The sequence below is a fragment of the Zingiber officinale genome, chromosome 9A (genome assembly GCF_018446385.1).
Source record: "Zingiber officinale cultivar Zhangliang chromosome 9A, Zo_v1.1, whole genome shotgun sequence".
In the NCBI taxonomy this organism is placed as follows: Eukaryota; Viridiplantae; Streptophyta; class Magnoliopsida; order Zingiberales; family Zingiberaceae; genus Zingiber; species Zingiber officinale.
Window position 1 is genome coordinate 27,854,187 of NC_056002.1, and position 22,978 is coordinate 27,877,164.

General features: G+C 45.6%; 2 protein-coding genes across 2 annotated transcripts; both read left to right on the forward strand.

The window, feature by feature from the left end:
* Positions 1 to 13,980: 13,980 nt before the first annotated feature.
* On the forward strand, positions 13,981 to 15,087 carry LOC122018641 (36.4 kDa proline-rich protein-like). The gene is made up of 2 exons (XM_042576018.1): positions 13,981 to 14,740; positions 14,836 to 15,087. Exon 1 carries the CDS (start codon positions 14,069 to 14,071, stop codon positions 14,720 to 14,722), a length of 654 nt encoding a protein of 217 aa, XP_042431952.1. The 5' UTR covers positions 13,981 to 14,068; the 3' UTR covers positions 14,723 to 14,740; positions 14,836 to 15,087.
* A 508-nt stretch (positions 15,088 to 15,595) lies between these two features.
* On the forward strand, positions 15,596 to 21,510 carry LOC122020617 (E3 ubiquitin-protein ligase RING1-like). Its single transcript, XM_042578620.1, has 2 exons — positions 15,596 to 16,732; positions 19,234 to 21,510. The coding sequence occupies exon 1, from the start codon at positions 15,838 to 15,840 to the stop codon at positions 16,723 to 16,725; it is 888 nt and encodes a 295-aa protein (XP_042434554.1). The 5' UTR covers positions 15,596 to 15,837; the 3' UTR covers positions 16,726 to 16,732; positions 19,234 to 21,510.
* Positions 21,511 to 22,978: the final 1,468 nt, after the last annotated feature.

A 22,978-nucleotide genomic window follows, 5' to 3' on the forward strand; every position in this document is an offset into this window, starting at 1 on the left:
GCGCAAGGGCAAGAGAACGACCCCAATCACCGCAACTTCTCCTCCACCTCCTCGCCGTCAACGCGTAGTGAGCATCTCTTCTCCCACCAGGTCCTCGGATACGAGCTCAACCCAGGAGACAAGCTTGGCCCGGGAGAAGGCCTCTGATCTGGAGGCGGCAGACCCGCCATTGGACCTGACCGCTCCGGTGCCAATCCAGAGTGTATTACCTGCCCCGCCTTCGTCCTATGGCGATCAGCCCCCGGACTCGCTGGCTCCCTCCGCCTCTCCTCTTCTCGTGCCTATGAGCTCGGCCATGCCGACTCTGAACTTGCCCTCTGCAGACCTGGCCTTTGAAGCTTCCTGGAGGCTCCCTTCAGAGACCGACCCAGCTTACGTGCCCGCTGCCGACCTATCGCCTATCTTTGGTAGGGTCGACTTCTATGGGGACTTGGCCATCTCCTAGCAATCAGTCAATCGACAGTTCTGGGAGAGTAGTTCCCCTCTGGAGGGGTTTGATCAAATTGCTCGCTCCCTGGTAGCGGTAAGCTCCTCTTCTTCCTCTACTGGGTATTCATATGCTTCTATAACCTCCTTTCCCGTCCTATGGCCACCTGCAGACCTGTTCTGCGAGTCTAAGTGCCGTTCAGCGAGCGGCCGAGCTTCAACGAGAGAACGCGGTGCTTAGGGCACGTCTTCAAGAACTAGAGCCCCCTGCGGCTTCCTCAGCTCCTCCTGAGCCTTCTCTTGGAAGTTTGGATACTTATCTGCGTGCCGCCGGGGAATCTGCGACCTCTGCTCGGGCCATTTCCCATGCCGCCTTCGATAAACTTCAACAGTTGGAGGCGGCTTTGAAGACAAGTGAGTCTTCCTTGGCTTCTGAAGTGGATCATCATCAAGCGACAGTTTCTGAGCTGAAAGCCAAAGAGGCAGAGCTGCTCTCCCGATCGGCGGATTTGAGTTCACTACAGCAAAGTCAGGAGCTCCTGCAGACGGGGTTGGCCGATGCCCAAGCCCTGGCTAGTGCTGCCGCTAGCCGAGAAGCAACCATGCGGACTCAGTGGGAAGCTTGCCAAGCCACTCTCCAATCCTTGCAAGCGGAGTTATCGAAGGCCCAGGAAGCAGTGTTGCAGGGCCAGAGCGATTTATCCGTGGCCCGCGCCGAGGTTGCCGAGAACAAGAACAGTTTGGAAGCGTACCGAGCTGGCGAATCAGAGCGGCTAAAGGCGTACAGACTGGCCTACGTCCGCTCTTCCTTCTTCCTCCAAAAGCTGGGACGCTGAATGGTCTTGTTGCTCTGTCATGGGGCCGCTGGTGGGGTTAGGCAGGCCTTTGAGCAAGGTTTCCTACGCTCGGCACCTCCTGCCACCTTTCTGGACACAGCTCGCCTATCCAGGGAATTGCCGCAGGAAACTTTCCCTTCCTTCGAAGCGGATGATGAACTTTTCCTCTCGGAGGCTCCTCCCCCTGCGGCCGATCCGGCTTCCGTGGATATCTCTGCCCAGGCCCTTCCTGCTGCTGCTCCTGAAACGTCCGCTGACCCTGCGTCTTCCGCCATAGTGCTGGCTGATCCCGTGCTCCTTCCGTTGGCCTCTATTGATCCTGCGCCCTCTTCTTCAGATGTTGTGTAGTCGAGCCCATGTTGTAATGTTTATCTTTTATGTGTTGATGTTGAACCTTCCCTGATTGTACTTATTCGTATGGTCGTATTGAACTCTGGATGACTGTACTTATCTTCTCTTACATCAGGATAATTGTATCGCTTCCCCTTCGTGTATCCTTAGCTTGTTTCTTTTCTTAGTAGGCCATCCGTGACTTTGGTTGAGCTCTGCCAGTCTGCTCTCCCTTGCTTGTTTTGCCCTGCTACGTCTCTCTTCCTTCAATAATTGCTTTTATACCGAGCCCGACGAGGGCTAGACTCCTGCTCTTTATTCCCGCTGCATGCCCATGAAGCCCGCTGATCTGATCTGCCCACCTTTCTAACGACCCCTCCATACATTCTTGTCCTGCTTGGTGCAATCTCCTTAGGAGGCGCTTTGTATCTCGGGCCCCTGCCTTTCCTATAATGCCCCCTGGTTATATTCCCGAGTATCATCACAGGGCATTCCCTGTTTATCTCAGATGCTGCATCAACCGTCCGTTGTCAACTTTACGAAAATGTCCTTCATCCGCCATACCTATAAGTATCTTCTTGCTTCTTGCCTTCCCTTATGATTCGCCGCCACCACGGAGCACCCAAGCGTCGCTGCTGCCGACTGACTTCCTCCGAGACTTTGCCGCGATCCTTCCTCTTCTCCAAACCTCTTCTTTTCGTTTGTTCTTTCTATCACCTGAGATAATCTCTTTCGCAATGACTTCTCCTTCTTGGATCTCCTTGTTGGCGGAGCACTTCCCAGACGCTTCGACTTTTGCTGAGTTGGATTGGGACGACCTACGGTACACTTACGAAATCCCTACTAGCTTCCACTCCATCATCCCTACTGGTGTGAACCTGTACTTCGATCCTCCGCCTGGTTATTGTACTTTCTTTACTGAACAATTTGTATCTGGCCTCCGTTTACCCCCACATCCTTTTTTGTTTGGAGTGTACCGCTACTTTAAGATCCCCCTAGGTTAGCTAACTCCCAATTCCATAAAGATTTTATATGGCTTCGTAATACTCTGCGAAGTTTGTGAGGTTTCCTGGTCAGCTCCCCTTTTTCACTGCTTCTTTGCTCTTGCTCGGCACGCCGACGGTCTTTTTCATTTCCAAGCTCGCAGTCATACTGCTTTCTTCTCTCCTCTCCCTCCTCCCAGTGCTAATTGGAGGAAAAAAATTCTTTTTTCTCCAGTTTCCAGAGGAAACAGACTGGCCCATGCGCTGGCAACCTGCTCTGCCTCTACCCCCGGCATTGGAAGAGTTCCATATGGATCTCCACTTTAGTATGACTGCAACCCAGATGGAGGATTGGCGCCTGAATCTATCAAGACTGCTATCTAGCGACCTACTTTCTTATTTCAGGTTGAGCCCTCCCTCTCCTGAAACACCGCACTCCTTAGGTAAGTTTGTGCTGAGCTCCCCCTTTCGCTCATTTTTTATTAGACTGATTCTTCGCGTTGGCGCCTACAGCTGAGGTTTTGCGCCGCGCATCAGAGGTTCTGCCTTTGCCCCTCAGTGATCTGGAAATAATGCGGCGCGGTCGGGTGATCTTGGAGAGGAGGCTACTCCTTCATTTTGGATCCACCTCATCTGGGGCAGCGCCTCAGTCTACTTCCAACCCCGCCTCACACAACGCTTCTCCTTCACCCGCTGCCCCAAGCCGAGGTCGGGGTCGTGATCCAGCCGGCCGTCTGGCCAGACGCGTCTTCCGAGGAGCCCCCCGGGCCTCCAGACGTGGTCGCGCAGCCCTTCATCGCGCAGGTCGAAGCTCATCCGATCGGGGCGCCATAGACAGGGGTGCTGCAGCTTCTTCACTGGGTCGGCCTCGCTCTGATGACTCTGACTCTGATAACCAACCCCTGCTCCACAGGCGGCGCCGCAGACCAGGTCTGACTTTATAAAATGATTAATCCTGTTCCTTTTATTGCCATATTGCCCCCCTGCGGTCATCGTGGCTGACTCTGACCCCACTCCCTTCTTAATTTTGGTTTTGTTTATTTGGCAGCCTCTCCCAACCCTTACAGGGGAAGACCAGCTGCATTCCGCTCTGCCCCCACTCCTGCAGAGGAAGACAACCCAGGCGATCGTCAAGACCCCGTGCCAACTGAGCCCGTTCCCGAGCCACCTCCTGCTCCTCCTGGTTCGGACGCCGGCCCTTCTAAACCTTCCTCGTCCTCCCGCCATCATTACAAGACCACTATCCCCTCTGAAGCTGCTCTAGCTCGGCGACATGATGCCCCCACGAGCCTTCTGATGATGAAAGGCTGTCTTGGCAGCTTGTGGGCGGAGAGCATGAGTCAAATGGGTAGTTTGTCACCATTAGCCCAGATGGATAGGTTCTCAAAGTCCTGGTCTAAAGTAAGTACTTCTCACCTCGTACTTGCCATTAATTTACCTCAGCTGAAGGTTGTTTCTTCCATCTAGACTCATGCAGAATCTTTGGTGCTGAACCAATCCTTCCACACCCTCCATCATGAAAGCAAAGCACTCCGGGAGAGAGTCTCCGAATTATAGCTGCAACTGAATGACCCTTCCCAAGCCAATTATGCTTTGCGAGCAGAGATTCAAGCCCTAACCAATCAGACCGACCGGCAGAAACGATCTCTGATACAGGTGAAAGATGAGCTCCGAGCTATGAGAGAGGAAAGAGCTGCCTCCGAGGCGGGGTATCAACAACAACTAACCCACCAAGCTCAGGAAATACAGTCCAAGGATACTCTTCTGTAGGAGAAGAACAATAAACTAGAGGTTCAGGCGGCACAGTTGGAGACTCAAGGGGCTGAGCTGGAGGCCCTGAGGGCGGACTATCCCAGTCTCGGGCGACTTTGACAGGAGTATCCACTGCCCTGGCGGTCTATCAAGAAGGAGAGGATGATCGTTGCCTGCGAAGTCGAAGGTCCTATCTGAGCTCTCCTGAATTTTTATCCCAAGCTGGGGCACGCTTTGCTGCGACCGTACCATACACAGCGGCTGGAGTTATCAGACAACTACATGCACAGGACTTCTTGAGCTCCATCCCTCCCGCAGACTTTTTGGATCAGGAAAAAATCATTCAAAGCTTTCCGGATGAGATCTTTGCTCCTTTCAAATGATTTGTTCCAACTGCTTAAAACTGATAAGATTTTTACATGTACATGAGTATCTTCGAATTTTTGCTTGACTATCCTACCGTCTCCGGAACCCTCGGCCGACCTGGCTTATACCCATAGAGTTGACACCCTTCATACTCGATAGGGCCGTAGGTAGTTAGCACTCCAAGGTCAGTCTAGATTCCTTCCTTGAGCATCCTGCAAATAATAGGCCCCTGATGCCAGTTTTTTGATGACTTTGTATGGTCCGTCCCATTGTGGCGCCAGCTTTGTCACTTCCCCTAAGGGCTTCATCTTCTTCCATACTAGGTCTCCTTCTCCGAAGAAACAAGGGATCACCCTTCTGTTATAGTTCTGTCTCATCCTCTGTCTATAGGCTTCCAGCCTGGCAGCTGTTTGCTCGCGGATTTCGCTGATGAAATCCAGTTCGGCCAGCCGCCGCTCTGTGTTTTCTTGGTCGTACACCATTCTTCTCACGGATGGTATCCCGACCTCCAGAGGTACTACTGCTTCATTACCATACACTAAATGGAAAGGTGTCAGACCTGTACTCTCTCGGGGTGTCGTACGGTAGGCCCATAAAATGCTCGGCAGCTCGTCCACCCAACTGCCTCCTGTGTGATCCAGCTTGACCTTGAGCCCTCGCATTATTTCTCGATTGACCACCTCTGTCTGGCCATTACTCTGAGGATGCACCACCGAAGTAAAGGCCTGAGTTATGCCGAACCCCTTGCACCAATTATGTATCTTGCGTCCTTGAAATTGTCAGCTTTTGTCCGACACCAATTTGTGAGACAAGCCGTATCTGCAAAAGATGTTCTTCCATAAGAACTGGATCACCGCATCTTCAATGATTTTGGCCAGAGCTTCTGCTTCCACCCACTTGGAGAAGTAATCTACCGCCACCAGCAAGAAACGTCTTTGCCCTGTAGCCATCGGGAAAGGTCCCACGATATCCATGCCCCATTGGTCAAATGGGCAAGACACTATAGAAGTCCTCAGCAACTCTGTGGGTCGGTGCGTCAGGTTCTGATACCTCTAGCACGACAAACAAGTATTCACCAGCTTCTGTGCGTCCTTCTGCAGGGTAGGCCAGAAATACCCGGCCAATAGCACTTTTCGGGCCAGCGTCCTTCCACCTGCGTGGTTGCCACAGCATCCCAAATGTATCTCCCGCAAGGTCTGATCCGCTTCTTCCATATTCAAGCACTTGAGCAGAGGTCTGGAGAAAGACTTTTTGTACCACTGATCTCCGATCATAACATAAGAATGGGCATGTCTCCTGAGCATACGCGCCTCTTCTAAGTTGGTGGGTACAACTCCTTGTTGGAGGAAGCTTATTATGGGTGTCCTCCAATCAATTACTTCTTCCAGGTTATTTTGTAGATCTATCTGAGCTACAAGGAAGGTCTGTGCTATAGATCTGTCAAACGTCCAAGTGGTCAGGGAGCTGGCCATTTTAGCTAACTCATCCGCTCTTTCATTTTCAGCCCTGGGAATCTTAGTGACTGTGACCTCTTTAAAATCTTTCCTCATCTTCTCATAGGCTTCCTTGTAAACTTGCATCTTTTCGTTGTTTGCTTCAAAATGTCCGGTCACCTGCTGAGTTACTAGCTGCGAATCCGAGTATATTACGACTCGGCTTGCCCCCACATGCTGAGCTGCTTGAAACCTGCTAATAGAGCTTCATACTCTGCCTCATTGTTTGTATCTCTGAAATTACAGCCAGTTGCATAATGTCTCCCTGCGGAGATATTAGAAGTGCACCTACACCACTTCCCCGCTAGGTAGCTGATCCGTCTACATAAATTTTCCAGACCTCCTCCGAGTTTGCTTAATAAACTTTTGTCAAGAAATCCGCCAGAGCCTGTGCTTTGATTGCGGTTCGGGGCTGATATTGTATATCATATTCCCCTAGCTCGGTTGCCCATTTGGTAAGCCGACCTGCTACCTCCACCTTGGTGAGAGCTCGACCCATTGTACTATTTGTCAGGACGGTGATGGGATGCGCCAAAAAATACGGTCGGAGGCGCCGAGCCATGAGAACAAGTCCGTAAACCAACTTTTCCAGGGCCAAATACCGAGACTCAGCCCCCTTCAATAGATGGCTGAAAAAATACACTGGCCGTTGTACATTGTCCTGCTCTTTAACCAGCACGGCCCCCACGGCCTCGGGGGTGGCTGACAAGTAGACCCAAAGGGGCTCTCCCACAACAGGCTTGAACAGCGATGGCAAGGACTCCAGGTATTGCTTTAGCTCCTCAAAGGCTTGTGTGCATTCTTACGTCCATTGAAACTTGGCCGCTTTCCTGAGCACTTTGAAGAAGGGCGCCGCTCGATCTGCAGATCTGGAGATGAATCGGGATAGTGCTGTTATCCTGCCGACCAACTTCTGCGTTTCCTTCAGATTCTGAGGGATCTGCATGTCTCGAAGTGCTTGAACCTTCTCAGGGTTGGCTTCTATCCCTCGTTCAGTCACCAGATACCCCAAAAACTTCCCTCCTTTGGCCCCGAACAAGCATTTCAGGGGATTCAGCTTTACCCCATATTGCCTCAGAGTCCCACAGGTTTCTTCTACATCTTTTATTAGACTGGACGCCAGGGGGGACTTGATCAGGATGTCATCAACATAGACCTCTACGTTCCGCCCGATCTGACTCCGAAAGACTTTGTCCATCATTCTTTGGTAGGTAGCCCCAGCATTTCTGAGTCCAAATGGCATGACCGTATAGCAAAAAGTACCGTCGGCCGTTATGAAGCTGACTTTCTCCTGATCCTCCCTAGCCAAGGGTATCTGATGATACCCTTGATAAGCGTCCATCATACATATCCTTTCACAGCCAGCAGTTGAATCCACCACCTGATCGATCCGCGGGAGAGGATAACAGTCTTTGGGGGTGGCTTTGTTGAGGTCACGAAAGTCTATGCACACCCTCCACTTGTTGTTAGGCTTTTTTACCAATACAACGTTGGAGAGCCAGGACGGGAATTGCACCTCTCGAACATGTCCTGCCTTCCTAATCTGATCCACTTCAGCTCGGATAATCTTATTTTGGTCGGCAGAGAAGTTTCTCTTCTTCTGCTTGACTGGCTTGACCTCGGGTATAATATGCAGCTTGTGCTCAGCTACCTCTGGTTTGACCCCGGGCAGCTCTTCCGGTGATCAAGCAAAAACGTCCCTATTGCGGATCAGACACTGTATCAGCTCCGACTTAAGCTCCGGTGGTAAGTCACTGGCAATGCGGGTGATGCTCTCTGCTATATCAGCATGCAACCGAATTTCTTCCCAAGGGATAGGCTCCTCGGCAATAGGCAGGGGCTCCTCTTGGATAGCGTGCACTCCCCCATCTTGCGTCCTCCGGCTCTTGCGCGCCTCCACCCGGACCATATCAATGTAGCAGCTGCGGGACACCTTCTGCTCTCCCTTGACTTCCCTGACCTGCTCGCCGACCGGAAACTTGATCTTTTGGTGAAAAGTGGAGACTGCAGCCCGGAACTCATGCAGAGCTGGCCTTCCCAGGATGACGTTGTAGGAGGAAGGTGAATCCACTACTATAAAGGTACTCCTCCGGGTGCGCACCAGTGGCTCAGTGCCCATGGAGATGGCCAGCTTGATCTGACCCATGGGCTTGACTTCATTGCCTGTGAACCCGTACAAAGAAGTGGTTACGGGTTGGAGCTCAGCGGCGTCAATCTACATCTACTCGAACGCAGCTCTGAATAAAATGTTGACCGAGTTCCCGGTATCCACAAAGACCCGAGGCACTCGGCTGTTAGCGATAACGGCCTTGATTATGAGGGCGTCGTCGTGGGGCAGTTCCAGACCCTCCAAATCTTGTGGCCCAAAGCTAATGACAGGGCCAGACGCCTGCTCGTGGCTGCACCCCACAGCTCCCACATACAATTGCCGACCGTGTGACTTACGGGCTCTGCCTGAGTCCCCGTCAGTGGGCCCTCCTGAAATCATACCAATCTCTCGCACGGCGGCGTTGCCCCGGTTCTCCAATTCTCCGGCATCTCTTCGGTCTTCCCTGAGGCCAGCTTGGTTAGATGGGCCAGCTAGGTCGGGTCGGGTCTAACGAGCACGTCCAGCCGTGGCCCGTTCTTCCTCCATTCTCTGTATTTGGGGCGCTAACTCCGGGGGGGGGGGGGGGGGCAGACCCTGCTCGGTGGCTCGCTTGGAATCACGAGCGAATTGGAAGCAGTTGCTGAGATCGTGCGTCCTGGACCGATGGTAGGTGCAATATAGTGCCCTCCTTGGTCCAGGCCTGGGCGCTTGTATGGCAGCTACTCGTGGGGCTGGTCTGACTCCCTGAGCGGGCTGAGGGGCAGGCCTGGGTTGAACACGCTGAAAGGGCTGAGCTGGTTGGGGTGCTCTCCTTTCAGGTTGGTTGCCAGGAGTCACCGTCTTTTCAGCCTTCCGCCTAGCGGCCTGAGCTTTCTCCACCTTGATGTAGCAAGAAGCTTTCTCCACCATATCTTCAAAACTCCGGGCAGGGTTTTTGATGAGGTCCCTGAAGAATTCCCCTTCTCACAATCCGTGGGAGAAGGCGCTCATCAATATTTCTGAGGTGGCGGAGGGGACGTCATTGGCCACCTGGCTGAACCGGTTGATGTAGTTTCGCAGAGGCTCGGTCGGCTCCTGTTTAAGAGCGAAAAGGCAGTGATCGATTTTTTGATACTTACGACTACTGGCAAAACGGCGTAGGAAGGCCGTTTTGAAATCCATGAAGCGATTGATGGACTCTGGGGGCAATCCATCGAACCACTTCTGCGCCGATCCGGATAGGGTGTGTAGGAATACTCGGCATTTGACAGCATCGCTGTATTGATACAAGATAGCCGCATTCTTGAACTTCCGCAGATGCTCTTCCGGGTCCTTGCTTCCATCATATTCTCCGATGTTTGGGGCTCGATAACCCCTGGGCAGGCTTTCCCTCAGGATCTGAGCCGAGAAGGGTACCTTGTCATCCGGATCTTCAGGCAGATCTCTGGCGGAGGCTATAGCTTTCCCTTTTCCTGCCTCCCGGGGTGGATGTAGAGAGCTCTCCGCCACCGACGCCGGCGGCTCTTCTTTCTTCAGACTATGCTCGCGAGGTCCGGGTGGCTGATAGTTACGGCGAGGCTCTCGGAATGAAGTACGAGGGAGTTCTTCCTGCTGCTTCCTCTTTGAGCCCCTATCGGAGGCAGGAGCTGGTTCTTTAGACGCTTCGAGCGCCGGGCGAGGTCGTGAAACTGTTCCTTGTTTTTCAGAGGCGGCTTGCTTCCTGACCTCCTTGAAGAGCTCGTACTCCCCTGCGGTCATAGTAACATTAATCCTCCGGCTGGAACTTCGACCGGAGTCCTCCATCTTCACGCTTCGGATCAGGCTGTTGTGTTTCCCACAGACGGCGCCAAATTTGATCCTGTCCGAAAGCTGAGTCAGACGGAGGCTGGTCGCGACGGCCTGGTTGTTGACGGAAAGTCGTGGGCGATTCGGCTCCCACGGGCGGCTGATGGTGCTGCAGGACCCTACACACACTCAGACGATCTCCCCTTCACGTTAGAGACCAGAACCCAGGGAAAAAGTCTCCGGATCAAGTCCTCCGACGCTCAAGTCAGGTCCTTTTTCCCCAGAAAAAGCAAAGAGACCGAAAATGAAAAGTTTGTGGAAAAAGTGACCAGAGAGCGCGTACCCGCGTACGAGGAAATCCTCCTCTTCTATGCACCCGCCTCGCTTCTAGAACCTGCAACATTCTCAGAAAACGTTAGACGCTAGGCTTTGTCGTGTAGTCCTGGACACCTGTCGTGCTGCTATTGGTTGTGAAAGCATCTTCTTGTTTAGGAACCTCCGCCTTTACACCTGGGTTTTGTCTTGTAGTGAAGGACACCTGTCAGGCTATCATTGGTCATGAGAGCATCTTTTCCTTTAGAAACCTCCGCCTTCGCACGTCTCACTGGTATGTAATGATTACCCTTGATGGACAATTGTGATCCTTCAACTCCTGCACAGCTTGGCTCATCCTATTTATCGCGGTCGGCATCTACCTCACACTCCTCGACCAGCTCTCGCCTTTATGCGTTACTTGTTAGTCGGGCTAACCCTGAACAGCCCTGTCGATCACGGTCTGTATTCTGTACTCTGTATTTGCTGGCCCTCGACTGTAAGCCCGTAGATCGGGCTGTCTTTACACAGCCCTGCCGCTTCCGACCTTTTATTTTTTCCTGTCCCTCGATCATAGGCCTGCAGCTCGAGCTGCCTCTACCCAGCTCTGCCGATCCCGACCTGTACCCCATGTTCCGCCTGCCGGCCTCCTTTGTTTTCCCACGGCCTCGCCTGTTTGAACAACAAGTCTGCCTGACCTCTGCCTATTCCATAGGCTAGCTTTTGACTGCCTAGTCAATTCCAATGTGGGAGGCGCCTCCTTGAGGCGCCCTCCCATATATATATATATATATATATATATATATATATATATATATATATATATATATATATATATATATATATATATAAATAATTTTTTATTTTTCTAATTATTAATTTTATATTATAAAATTGGTAGGATAGTGGATCATGATCTCGAATTCATCTGCAAGCTTTGATTTAGGGTACTCGGCTACGGTGGAAATAGTTTGACACACGGCCGGTGGCCCACGGACAGTGTCAGGCAGTCCCAGTGTGAGTTGGGTACAATTATTGGGTGGCGCTTGGACAGAGAGAGCAGCAGCTGTCAGCAGCTAGCGCGGCCTGGCGATCGATCCCAGCGGTGCGATTCGCTCTCTGCCAAGCTCTGACAGCTGCGCCGCAAGCAACCAGAAAGGCTCACGGGAACCGGCCTGCCCTGCCTCGCCTTGGGTCAATCATTGAGCCCGCGTCACATGCCAGCCCAGCTGGACATTTTTAGCCCCATCCCTGCCAATTCCCTCCCTCCACACGCTGGCGCAGGACCGGTGCCTCTCCATGCAAACTGCCAATTAACTGCGCGACACAACCTAGCTGATGTACAGCAGCCTCATGGGCTGCTCAGTATACATATATAATCTCGTATCTTCCGTCTTCTATTACATTATTATTATTTATATATATATTTTTAAAAAATATTATTACTAATTAAATCCCTTTTTATTTTTTTAGTTTACATTATGTATCCCAGTTAATTAATTATGGATAATCGATATGGTATCATGGAAATTATGCAATCTATATTAAACAACTCACAAATACAACAACGTATAGTGGCCCTAAGGATAGAATATGATCAATAGTTAAGGTAACATGATGATTAAAAGTTAAAAAGAGATGGTAGTTAAGGTCGCGGGGAATAATTGTCCTAACGGATTTGTCCCTCAAATCAGGTTTAGTCATTTTTTATGGATATGACTCTTAGTTTACTCCTTGTCAGTTCTAGCATCGATCGAGCTCTTATGACTCAATTTTCTATATCTAATGAGTATGACTCCCAGTTTACTTATAGTTGGTCTTAGTATCGGTTAAGCCTCCAGAGGTGTTGTGCACAAATTCATGGGTATCATCTTCGACTGTCTCCCCCGTTCCATCAGAAGGCCTAAAGCCTGCGACATATCTTTAGGTCTGGGACGCAAGTCCTCTCTCCGTCAATATTTTTATCCTTTTCATCATTCTCCATTTGACTCAGTTTCCGAACGAAATCCATATATGTCAATTGATCATGTATTTCATGACATCTATGCAACAAATATTAAGTAACTCACTGCACCACGGTTCAATCTTCTAATGAAAAAATTTATATTAGGTGGTCATGAGCTGAATATTCATGGCTGGAAAAAGTCTACGAGTAAGTTTATCTTCACAAGCAGAGTAATGATGACTTACTATAGCATTTTTATGATTTACTCTGGAAGATCGGCGGAAAACATCTATATATGTGACTAAATTAGTCATTTCAGGAATTAATTGTATTGTAAAATTTCGACACCTAGATTATAAAATGATGGAGACCTCAAATCACGAACGAATGAATGTAGGATATATGTACTTGGAGAATCGGATGGAGACCTCATTATAAAAGGATTAATAGGGTAAGTTTTAAATATGACTATAAATGCCGACTTCATCAGTGAACTTACATAAGTTTCGGCCATTGTTGAATCAATAATACATAAGATTCATTTTTTTTTTAAAAAAAAATTATTTTATTATTTTATTATTTATTTGTAGTTAGCACTAGATATTCCATTTACGTCGACTAAACGGACTCGGTTCTATATAAATTTTTCATGGACTACTAAAATAAATCGAGAAGCGTTCGCAGCGAGCGACTAATCGACCTATCATTCTTAGGTCAACTATTAGTTAAAAAATTTGTATGTTGATTCGTTGAGACTGAGACACTATCTTTAAATATCTAAAATTTTAAAAAGACATCTTACCATTTCACTATTACCTCCATGAATAAGATCCAATTTAAAGCCATGTATAAATGTTAGTTAAATATTAATTGTCTCTCATCTTTGTGATTTTACATGAAAAGACGATTTGCTCATCCTTAGTGCCCTCGTAAATCCGTCTCTAAGTCAACACAGAGAAAGTAAATTACGGATGACTAATAACCATTGGTGCTAGTGGCCAAGGTATAAATAAAGACATACTTAAACGTGCTGAATTTCGATCTCAAAATCTCATGTGACAATATCTTATATTTCAATCACCATATCGCTCCGAGAGACCTCATCATTGTGATTTTAAGAACAAGATATTAATGGAATGATGGACAAATATGTGGGTCCATATGTTGATAATATGATTTTCGCCATGAAAATTTATATAATATGTTACTTAATTAGTGTCCACAGGGGTGTTGTTATGCAATTTACTTAATTGAGTAAAATCTACTAAACAACCCTTCAACGGGGTCTAGAATTATTTTTTTTTTATAATAAAATAGCGATTCTATAATATTTAAATCAATTTATGAGAAAGTATTATGGACCTAAATATAAATATGACTGATACGAAGATTTATTTATATTTTTTTTATTAACAACGTGTATAAATAATGGATATCGTCGAGATAATTAATCTAATAACGATCCTATAATTTAATAATTATCTCCCGTTAGTTATTATATATTAATTAATGAAAAGTAATTTCATTATCACAAGCCTAAGTTAAATGATAAATCTAACATGCACAAATGGACAATAATGTAATTTTCAAGTGGGCCGGGGCTAATGTGCATAATGGAGATCTTTCGTATTGATGTAGTTTTCATGCATGTGAGCTGCCCTAATTCTTCCGCCGTATCTTCCCTATAAAAGGGCTCTCCGGCGAACAGCAAGCCGGCGACTTCAAGATTTGCAGCGAGCTCATCTCTTCTGCTAGAACCGCAGCCAATTACGATGCGCTCCATGGCCATGGTCGCAGCTCTTGCGCTCGTAGCGTTTCTCGCCGTTTGCTCTGCTGATCCTGTGAACATCGCCTGCGGCTCCTGCCCGTCCCCTAGGACACCTAGGACTCCCGGGACTCCCGTCACCGTGCCTCCTGTCCACTTGCCTCCTATTATTGTGCCGCTGCCGCCGGTCACCGTTCCACCCGTGCTAACGCCGCCGGTCACCGTTCCACCCGTGCTAACGCCGCCAGTCACGGTGCCCCCCGTAACAGTGCCGCCCGTCGTCAGGGTGCCCCCGGTAACAGTGCCGCCCGTCACAGGACTGCCGCCCGTCGTCACGGTGCCCCCGGTAACCGGAGGTTCGCCGCCGACATCTAGGCAGGGCGGGTGCCCGTCGCCCCCAGCGACCACCGGAAGCAGCACATGCCCCATGCTGAAGCTGGGCGTTTGCCTCGACGTACTCGGCGAGACGATCCAGATCGGAGATCCCGCCGTGGAATGCTGCGCCCCTCTGGACGGCCTCACCGGCGTCGACGCCGCCCTCTGCCTCTGCACCACCATCACGGCCAAAATGCTCAACATGAACATCGTCCTCCCCGTCGCTCTCCAATTCCTCGCAAACACCTGCGGCAAGTCCATTCCTCCGGGCTACACCTGCCCTTAATCAACTCCATGCCTCGCGGTAAGCATGCACATTTGTGTGTGTCTATATATATATATATATATATGTTCATATTTTAATGACTGACAGGGAATTAAATGCATGTTTTTTTGAAGGCACTTCTCTTCGAAAGATCATTGTGTGTGATTGCCAGTGCAAGTGGTGGATTGTTTTTCAGTTTATTCGATCAGTACTGCTGCTGACAGTAGTCGAGACATGAAAGCGTATGCCCAAGTCACTGAAGTGTCTATTTAATTTTTCAGATGTTGTACAATTAATTAATGTAACTTGCTTGGTGTGTCATGTGAAAGCCTGCAGCTTTGTGTTTTCTTTGCATTGCCCTAATTAAAACTGTCTAGTTCTTCTTCCGAGTGTGGTGTGAGACCCTCCCTGCGTTCGTTGCGTGTTGTTCGCTTGGCTTTCATTTCGGGTTTAGCGGTTTGGTTGAGCTAGTTAATTCAAATAAACCCCATCAGGGTTAGGGATCTACCCTGTCAAACCCTATTTTATGTCCACGGATCGGAGGGTCCCCATATCATCCATTTAAGTTTAGTTTATAATATTATTTTATGTATAATACTACTATTTTGATTTTATTTTTCACTTTAATATCTATAAATGTGTCGTGTGTGTGTATTCACAGCGTTTATAAAATATTTTTAAAAATTATTTTAGATTTGTTAATTTTTATACCTTATTTTAAAATTTTAATTTTAAAGTGTGCAAACTTCAAATGGAAATTAATTTAAATGAAAATTCTAAAATAAAAATAATATAAAAAAATATTATATATATATATATATATATAATTTTTTTTTTTTATTTTTACGCTTAATACTATAATACGATTATTAATTTGTCGCATCAAAGCATGGTGCGTGGGTCCCTTCGAGTGTTTTCCTCCAGAATTTTATTTTGAAGATGGCACGGCGCTGCGAGGGTTCGGCGACGGACGCCATGGCCACGGTGTCCGGCCCAACCGATCGCGCAAATGCCATGGGCCAGTTCGGCGCGTTGCGTGCGTGACACGGCAACGGGTAGCGGATTTGATCTGTCGAGTTGGGATTCAAACTGCGTTTGGGAGGAAGCTGGCCGTGTAGTTCAGCTACGCGACGACCATGTCCTCCGCCGCAGCCGCCGGAAGTGCTACCGAGAAGCGCTACTTCTGCCACCAGTGCAGCCGGACCTTCACCGCGACCGCCGCCGATGGCACCGGCCTCATCTGCGCCCATTGCCATGGCGACTTCGTCGAAGAGTTCGACCTCCCTTACCCCGATTCTAACCCTAACCCTAGCCCCGATCCCGATCCCGACTTGCGCTTCTCCATCGACGATTCGGACGCCTTCTCCGCCATACCGTCGCTTCTCTCCGCCCTCATCGACCTCGCCGCTGCTGGCCCCAGTCCCACAGTTGAGAATCCGTCCGACGACGTCGACGGTTCGCCGAACAGCCCCGTATCCGTCCTCAGGGGCCTTCTTCAGACCCTTTCCCTCGGACTCCCCGGTGCCCACGAAGGGCGAACCTTCGTGGGCAACATTGGCGACTATTTCGTTGGCCCGGGGTTGGAGCAGCTGATCCAGCAATTGGCCGAGGACGATCCCAACCGGTACGGCACACCGCCAGCATCCAAGTATTCCATGGAGTCCCTTCAGGACGTCAAGATCACGGAGGGATTGTTGCGGTCGGACGAGTCCCAGTGCTCGGTTTGTTTGGACTCTTTCGAGACTGGCGTAATAGGAAAGACGATGCCATGCCGTCACATCTACCACAAGGAATGCATCCTCCCATGGCTCGAGCTGCACAACTCATGCCCTGTTTGTCGATATGAACTGCCTACGGATGATCTTGATTATGAACGTCGCAAGTTGCCTCAATTCAATCTAGTTGATCAAGGTACTTCGTCAATCGGGAGTGCTATGGACGGGGAGCCTGAAGTTGAAGGAAGTTCATCAGTGCAGACTCGGGAGTCTGGTGGTAATGGGGATCCTTTGTCAGAAACCCATTGATTTGAACGTATGCTTCTTTAGTTTGAGTTATTATTTGGTTTTCCTTTGCTGTTTTAAGTTTTTCAAGCATTATTTGGATATTGTCTCCACATTCATGCCTTGATCTACAATCAAAATGCATAGATCTTGCACCTGAAATTCCATCTCCTGCAAAACAATGGTTTATGCATTTGGGGACGTTGCTGTTGGGAGAAACATTAGGCAGATGTGCATTAAGGAGTAACATGAAGTTAGGCTTTTACTAGCAGAATACATTACTTTGACCTACATTTCCCATGATGATGTTACACTCATTTAACTTTTTTATGGTCTCCACATTGATGCAAAGCATAGATCTTTTTCCTGAAATTGGTCTTTTCAAAACAAAGATTTATACATTTAGGACGTTGCTGTTGGGAGAAACATTAGCAGAAGTGCATAAGGAGTAATATGAAGTTAGGCTTTGCACTAGTGAATATATCACTTTGACCTACATTTCACATGATGATATCACACTCTTTTTGCTTATTTATGGTGGTCTCCCTGTAAGAAAGAATCAAAAACGATTCACAGCTGTTAATTAGAAAGATCTATGTTGTGATTGTGAGGTATGGTCAGAGAAGTTGTTACTCCTTAATCCACATTATGTAATCTTAGAAATCAAGAGCATAATAGAACGGTTGAAGAAGTGTACATTCAAAATTACCAACAGTATTAAAAGATTTTGAAGTTTAAAAAGTTGAGTTCAAGTTTTAAGGTTTTGAGAAAATGATATTACATAGAGCTATGCATATTTCTTTTCCAATCACATCCTTTGGTGCCATAGATTCTTAGGCTAACAAGCTTGTATGTGTATGTATATAGGAACAGTGTTTAGTTTGTCCACATGAACACTTGCAATAGAACTATTATCCTACATTTTGTAGACATGTGATGCTAAATGTTTTGTCCTTCATGCATGGTGTTAAGACAAATTAGCACTTAAAAACTTCTACTATCCATGTGGCGATAGTTCTAGAGAATCCAATAAAAGGTCGTTGAAAAATTGGCTCTCGTTGCTGATTAAGGGTTCATCTATTTATTGAGTTACACGGAGCCTTGGTGAGTCCATCAAACTAAAGCTATAGTGTGGCACCTTAAATTTAATCCAATTAACCTAGTGGTAAATTTGTATTGTTTTGTAGGTTTATTTATGAGTTAAATATGATTAAGGTGGGTCTAATTACATTGTTCAGGTAAATGAGGTCCAATAAATCTGAAATTTTGGGATTAGATCTGGATCCCTGGCAACAAGAACTGTGAAATGTGAGCAGAAGAGAGGCAGTATGAATAGAGATCAGAGATGGACCAGAATAAAAAAAATCCAGTGGAGTAGGAGACCTGAAAAGTTGAAAGGGATGAAATATATTGTTGTGAGAGAGGGTTATTAAAGGATATATATATATATATATATATATATATATATATATATATATATATATAAAGAAATCAACATAAAGTCCTATAACTTCGGTACCTAATGCAGAACTAAACTCACAGCACAAAAATTAATAACTTTGATAACCTAATAACTCAAACACTCTGAAGCTAGCATATATATTATCCATGCAAACTTCCTTCATAAGTTAGAAACAGGCCTTGTGAAACACAAAATATAATTGACTAGCTAGCTTGATGATGATGTAGGCAAAAACACTTTACTAGTCAATGGCTTTAAGACACAAGTCTTTGGATTGATCACCAAAGATTGACAGCTGAACCAAAGTTGACATCTCCAAGATAAAGATCTTTAAAAGATGAAATTAGCGAGTACTCGATGACAACTTCCTAAAACTCCTTAAAACTATTGATAGCGTGGGATTCTAAAATTTATGAGGGTGATATGTAATTTGTGAGTGGGTGCAAAGTGAAACAATAGAATAGGATTCCATCATTTACTCTTGAAATAATCAATTAATTTTGGGAGAGAGCCGGAAGGATGGTATGGCAATTGATGCATTGATATGGAGTAAAACAATAGAATAGGGTTCTATTGTCTACCTTTGAACTAATGAATTAATATCATAAGAGAGACTAAAATTCTAATATACTATTAAGAGACGAGGATATCTGAGAGAATCTAGTTCAGTTCTGACATCAACTGGGATAGAGGATACTAGAGACAACCAACTAGATTTCTCCACTGTATTTTTCTGCTGTCATTGCAAGTTGTGTACCGAATTGTCGAAGGAAGAGTGTTGCTGCCAAGGATGAAAGAAAAGGTAGGGGAGGATAATGAGGGTTGAGTGATCTTGGTGTTCAGTGACGACAAGGTGATTCATGAAAAAGGATAACAGAAATAGGGAGTTAGGAATAAATTTAATTGAGAAACAAGTTGAAAAGGAATAATTGGATCAGTGAATTATGAGTGGTACATGTCTATGCACATATTTTTAACTATAAAACTACCAATTGTCATTTCATATTGCACCTATACAGGGACTACGTCCCTATTCTTAGAGTGTCTCCTTTGATTAATGTGATATGCAGGTTTGTGGTCCACCCACATACAGGAGCAGAATCGAAATTGCTTTTTCGTCACATATACTATCAGAATTCAAGTTACATAGGTGCCACCTTGCTGAAGGTAATCACTAAGCCTCATATTATCTGCTCCAAAGTCTCACCTTATATTGCCGAGGTACTTATGTCATAGATATCAATTTAATTAGTTCACATGTAATAACAAAAACAATTTTTACACATTGTAAAATTATTTGTGGAACCGACCATTCTAGCTTAAGTCAATGGTAATTTCAATGACATGGATTATACACAACAAATGCAATTATGCATTTCATTAATGAGAATTTCTACAAATGTATAAAGTTTTTTGGATGGATGTTTGATTATTCTGCAATGTGATCGATCAGAGTAGAGTTATGGTCATCAGGATGCTCGAGAACTGACAATTTGGCTTCCTTTCTTTGCGATGACAGTTAACTTTGTTTGCTTACAGTCTAACCAATTCTTCAAATCAGTTTATGGGAGACTTTGAAAGACACGTTTGCTCTAATATGTAATCATCTGCTAGCTGTACAAGAAACTGTTGGTTCTTGAGTTCTGACTCGTTAAACTGGCTTATGTTAGGAATTGACTGAAATGTGCTTGGTTAGTTTATCCGTCTTGGGGTGCGCCCTTCAGCCTGATTATTTGGATGGATTAAGTTAAATACGGGACAGGAAGTGGAATGGGGAGGGAACACAAAAAGAACATTGGTGATTACTACTTTTTCATTTGAAAAGCTTGGTCTTTCTTTTCTCTAGTCCCCTCTTATCTTGCATTCATCCACTCAACCAAACACTCTCTGAGCATAGCTCATTTACTGATGTTTTCATTAGAACTCATAATGTCACAGAATCTTCTTATGTCGGAGTCTTATCACTGTCATCTACATGTTCACTTGTCTTGTTTAGTCTATATGATCTGCCGGACTCTTCTTGCTCAAATTTTTTAGATTTTCTCGACCTTTCTAGCTTATGATAGTCATGCTCAATTCATTTTGCTTGCCTATTTTAACTGTGTTCTTGGTACGGTTGATAGTATTGACTCTGTTGATTCACACATGAATACCAGAATTTGATACCAACTGCAGCAGATACTATCAACTCTGTTGATTCGCACAGAATATTGGAATTTGATACCAACTGATGCAATGGACACTATCGATTCCGTTGATTCACACATGAATACCGGAATTAACACTTCTACAACCTGCTGATTCGAAAAAGAATACTAGACAATAGAAAAAAAAAATACCTTCTTCCAAGGAGACAATGGTTCAAAATAGAATTAAACAAAATTCCCCTCAAAACAACTAAACATGATGAATATATATACCACAACCCTAAATATGCAAAAGGCTAAAATACCCTCAAAATCTAACTCAGCAAATATAATAAAAAAATACTAAAATTACTCTTTTGTTTCTGCATCATGGTAGCAAAAGGCGAATATGCTCGCCCCCAGCGCCTCCGTTCTTTTGTTTCTGCATCATGCTTCATATGGTGGAGAAAATTCACCCTCGAATTTAGAATAACATAGGATGATAGCCACATCTAACATTAATTTGGTAAAATCTACTATTGTCAGTTGTTTGACTTTGGAATTCCTTGTTGATCCACCGATGATCATGACATCGTGGATACTATTCTTGTCCATCTTCGCAGCACTCATGCACTTCTCCACTGTCTCCTTCACTTCTTCTCATCTACCAACCTTGGGAGTACAAATTCACCATGAGAAGGTGCACTCAAGCTCACTCTCCGGCAGGTTTTCAAAGGCAAGTCACCCGAGCTCAACATCACCATGTATCGTTGCTCCATTGAGCAACGTGCACCACGCCTTGCAGTTTGGCTCAAGTGATATCATTTCAATGAACTCAGTAGCCTCTTTTAACATATCTCTCAAGTAGGAGACATCTTTATGACGTCCATCAACAACATGCAACTCTACCAACGCTAATGCAACTCCTAGAAAGCCAGGTTCAAGTCGTGCCTTCTTAGCGCCACTAGAACTACTAGCATGAATATCTCCAGCCAACTCGAGAGCTTTTGCAGACTGAGGTATTATTTTCATTGCTTCCCGTGCAGTAAAAAGTATCTCCTTATTTTGGCAAACTGTGGTTCTGCAGACTCTTTACCAAGACATAATACAAAATTTTGAATCTCAGACAGTGCATTCTTAACTTCCTGATTTAAGAAATGTTTATCATCATGGAATGAATTGTTCTCCTTTTCAGAATAAATACGGATATTAATAAGCTCATCCATGTCAGTATTGCATGATTGTTTTTCACAAGAAGCATCTACTATATTGCTTTCCTTGATGACACAGCTTACAGAGTGCCCAAGCAATTTTTTTCTGTGTCCTGTATAATGTATCTGATATCATCAAGGCCTTTAGCAGTGTCAATGTCTTGAGGCAGACTCAAAAATAGGAATAATTTTTTACTGCAACTTTGCCAAGGGAGAACCAAGCTCATACTGACCATTTTCTCTTTTTCCTGACATCAGCATGATTCTGTTTTGGTATTATCTTTGTGGACATCTAATGTACCAACATCAGCATTTTGAGTTTCCACTATATCAAACTCTTGGGAACTAGTTGTGGCCCTCATGTCCTTGGGCCGAGATGTCAAACAAGCTAATTGCTCCATCTAGGGAAAATCATCCATAAGATCCATATTTGTCTCTTTTTCTGACTTGAATTCATAAATTGTGATTGATCTAGCAATAATGTTGTTGCCAAAGATTTAGAATAAGTTGTATACATATCAGTTCCATCTTCAGACGTAGAGGTGACGCTTCGGGGGTTGCATTCATATGGCGATATATTCAATCTTAATCTTTTAATTACTTTCATTAATTTTTGTAGATTTTAAAAGTCTAAATGTATTCAATCTAAATTTTTATAAACTCCATAGAAATCTAGTGATATTCAAATTAGATTTTTATAGAGTTGTAAAAAGTCATGTGAGATTCAAACTTGACTTTTTAAAATTATATGAAAATTTTTTGATATCCAAACTTTCAATAGATTTTCATAGATTATACAAGATGAGACGTTTTTTTCTCTCCAGAAAACTACAAAATTGAGAGTTTTTACCATTAACTTTCAAAGATATATTTTTCATGAAAATTTTTGAATCATTCTTGCCAATTTTGTCCACTGTGACACTGGCCATTTTACCCTTTCGTAGTCATGTGTTTGTGCTTAAACAGATCCCTCTAGGGTTACAGATATTACTTTAGAAGAAAAATTCAGCCTTGTGCACGTCAAAAAATCTTCGATTTACCTCATTTTTACTATTGTTTCGATGTCTAGGGTTCCACGATCAGCTTTGGTTAAGCGGGTTCAACGCTAGGCTGGTGTTTGAAGTCAAAAGTGACTCAGGTTTTAATTCGATAGATGGAATCATGATGCATTATTTTGAGAGAATATTTTGGTCATGAGTTTGGATGAAATTCGAAGCGTAGGGAGGGACTCTGAAGGACTGAAAATGGTGTTGGTCCCTAAGGAAGTTCGGTTAGAGGCGTGGGCAATTAGTGGGAGATCGAAGAAGGATCACCAGGAGGATAATAAGGGAGAGGAGATTGGTTGTTGGATTATGTATGTCATTTTTTTTTGTTTCTCGATGAGATGATGAAATCATGTGGTTAACAAGTAAAAAAATTATTAATGGATACAAAATCTTGGATGTTCGTAGAAAATGTTTGATTAGAATGAGAAAAAC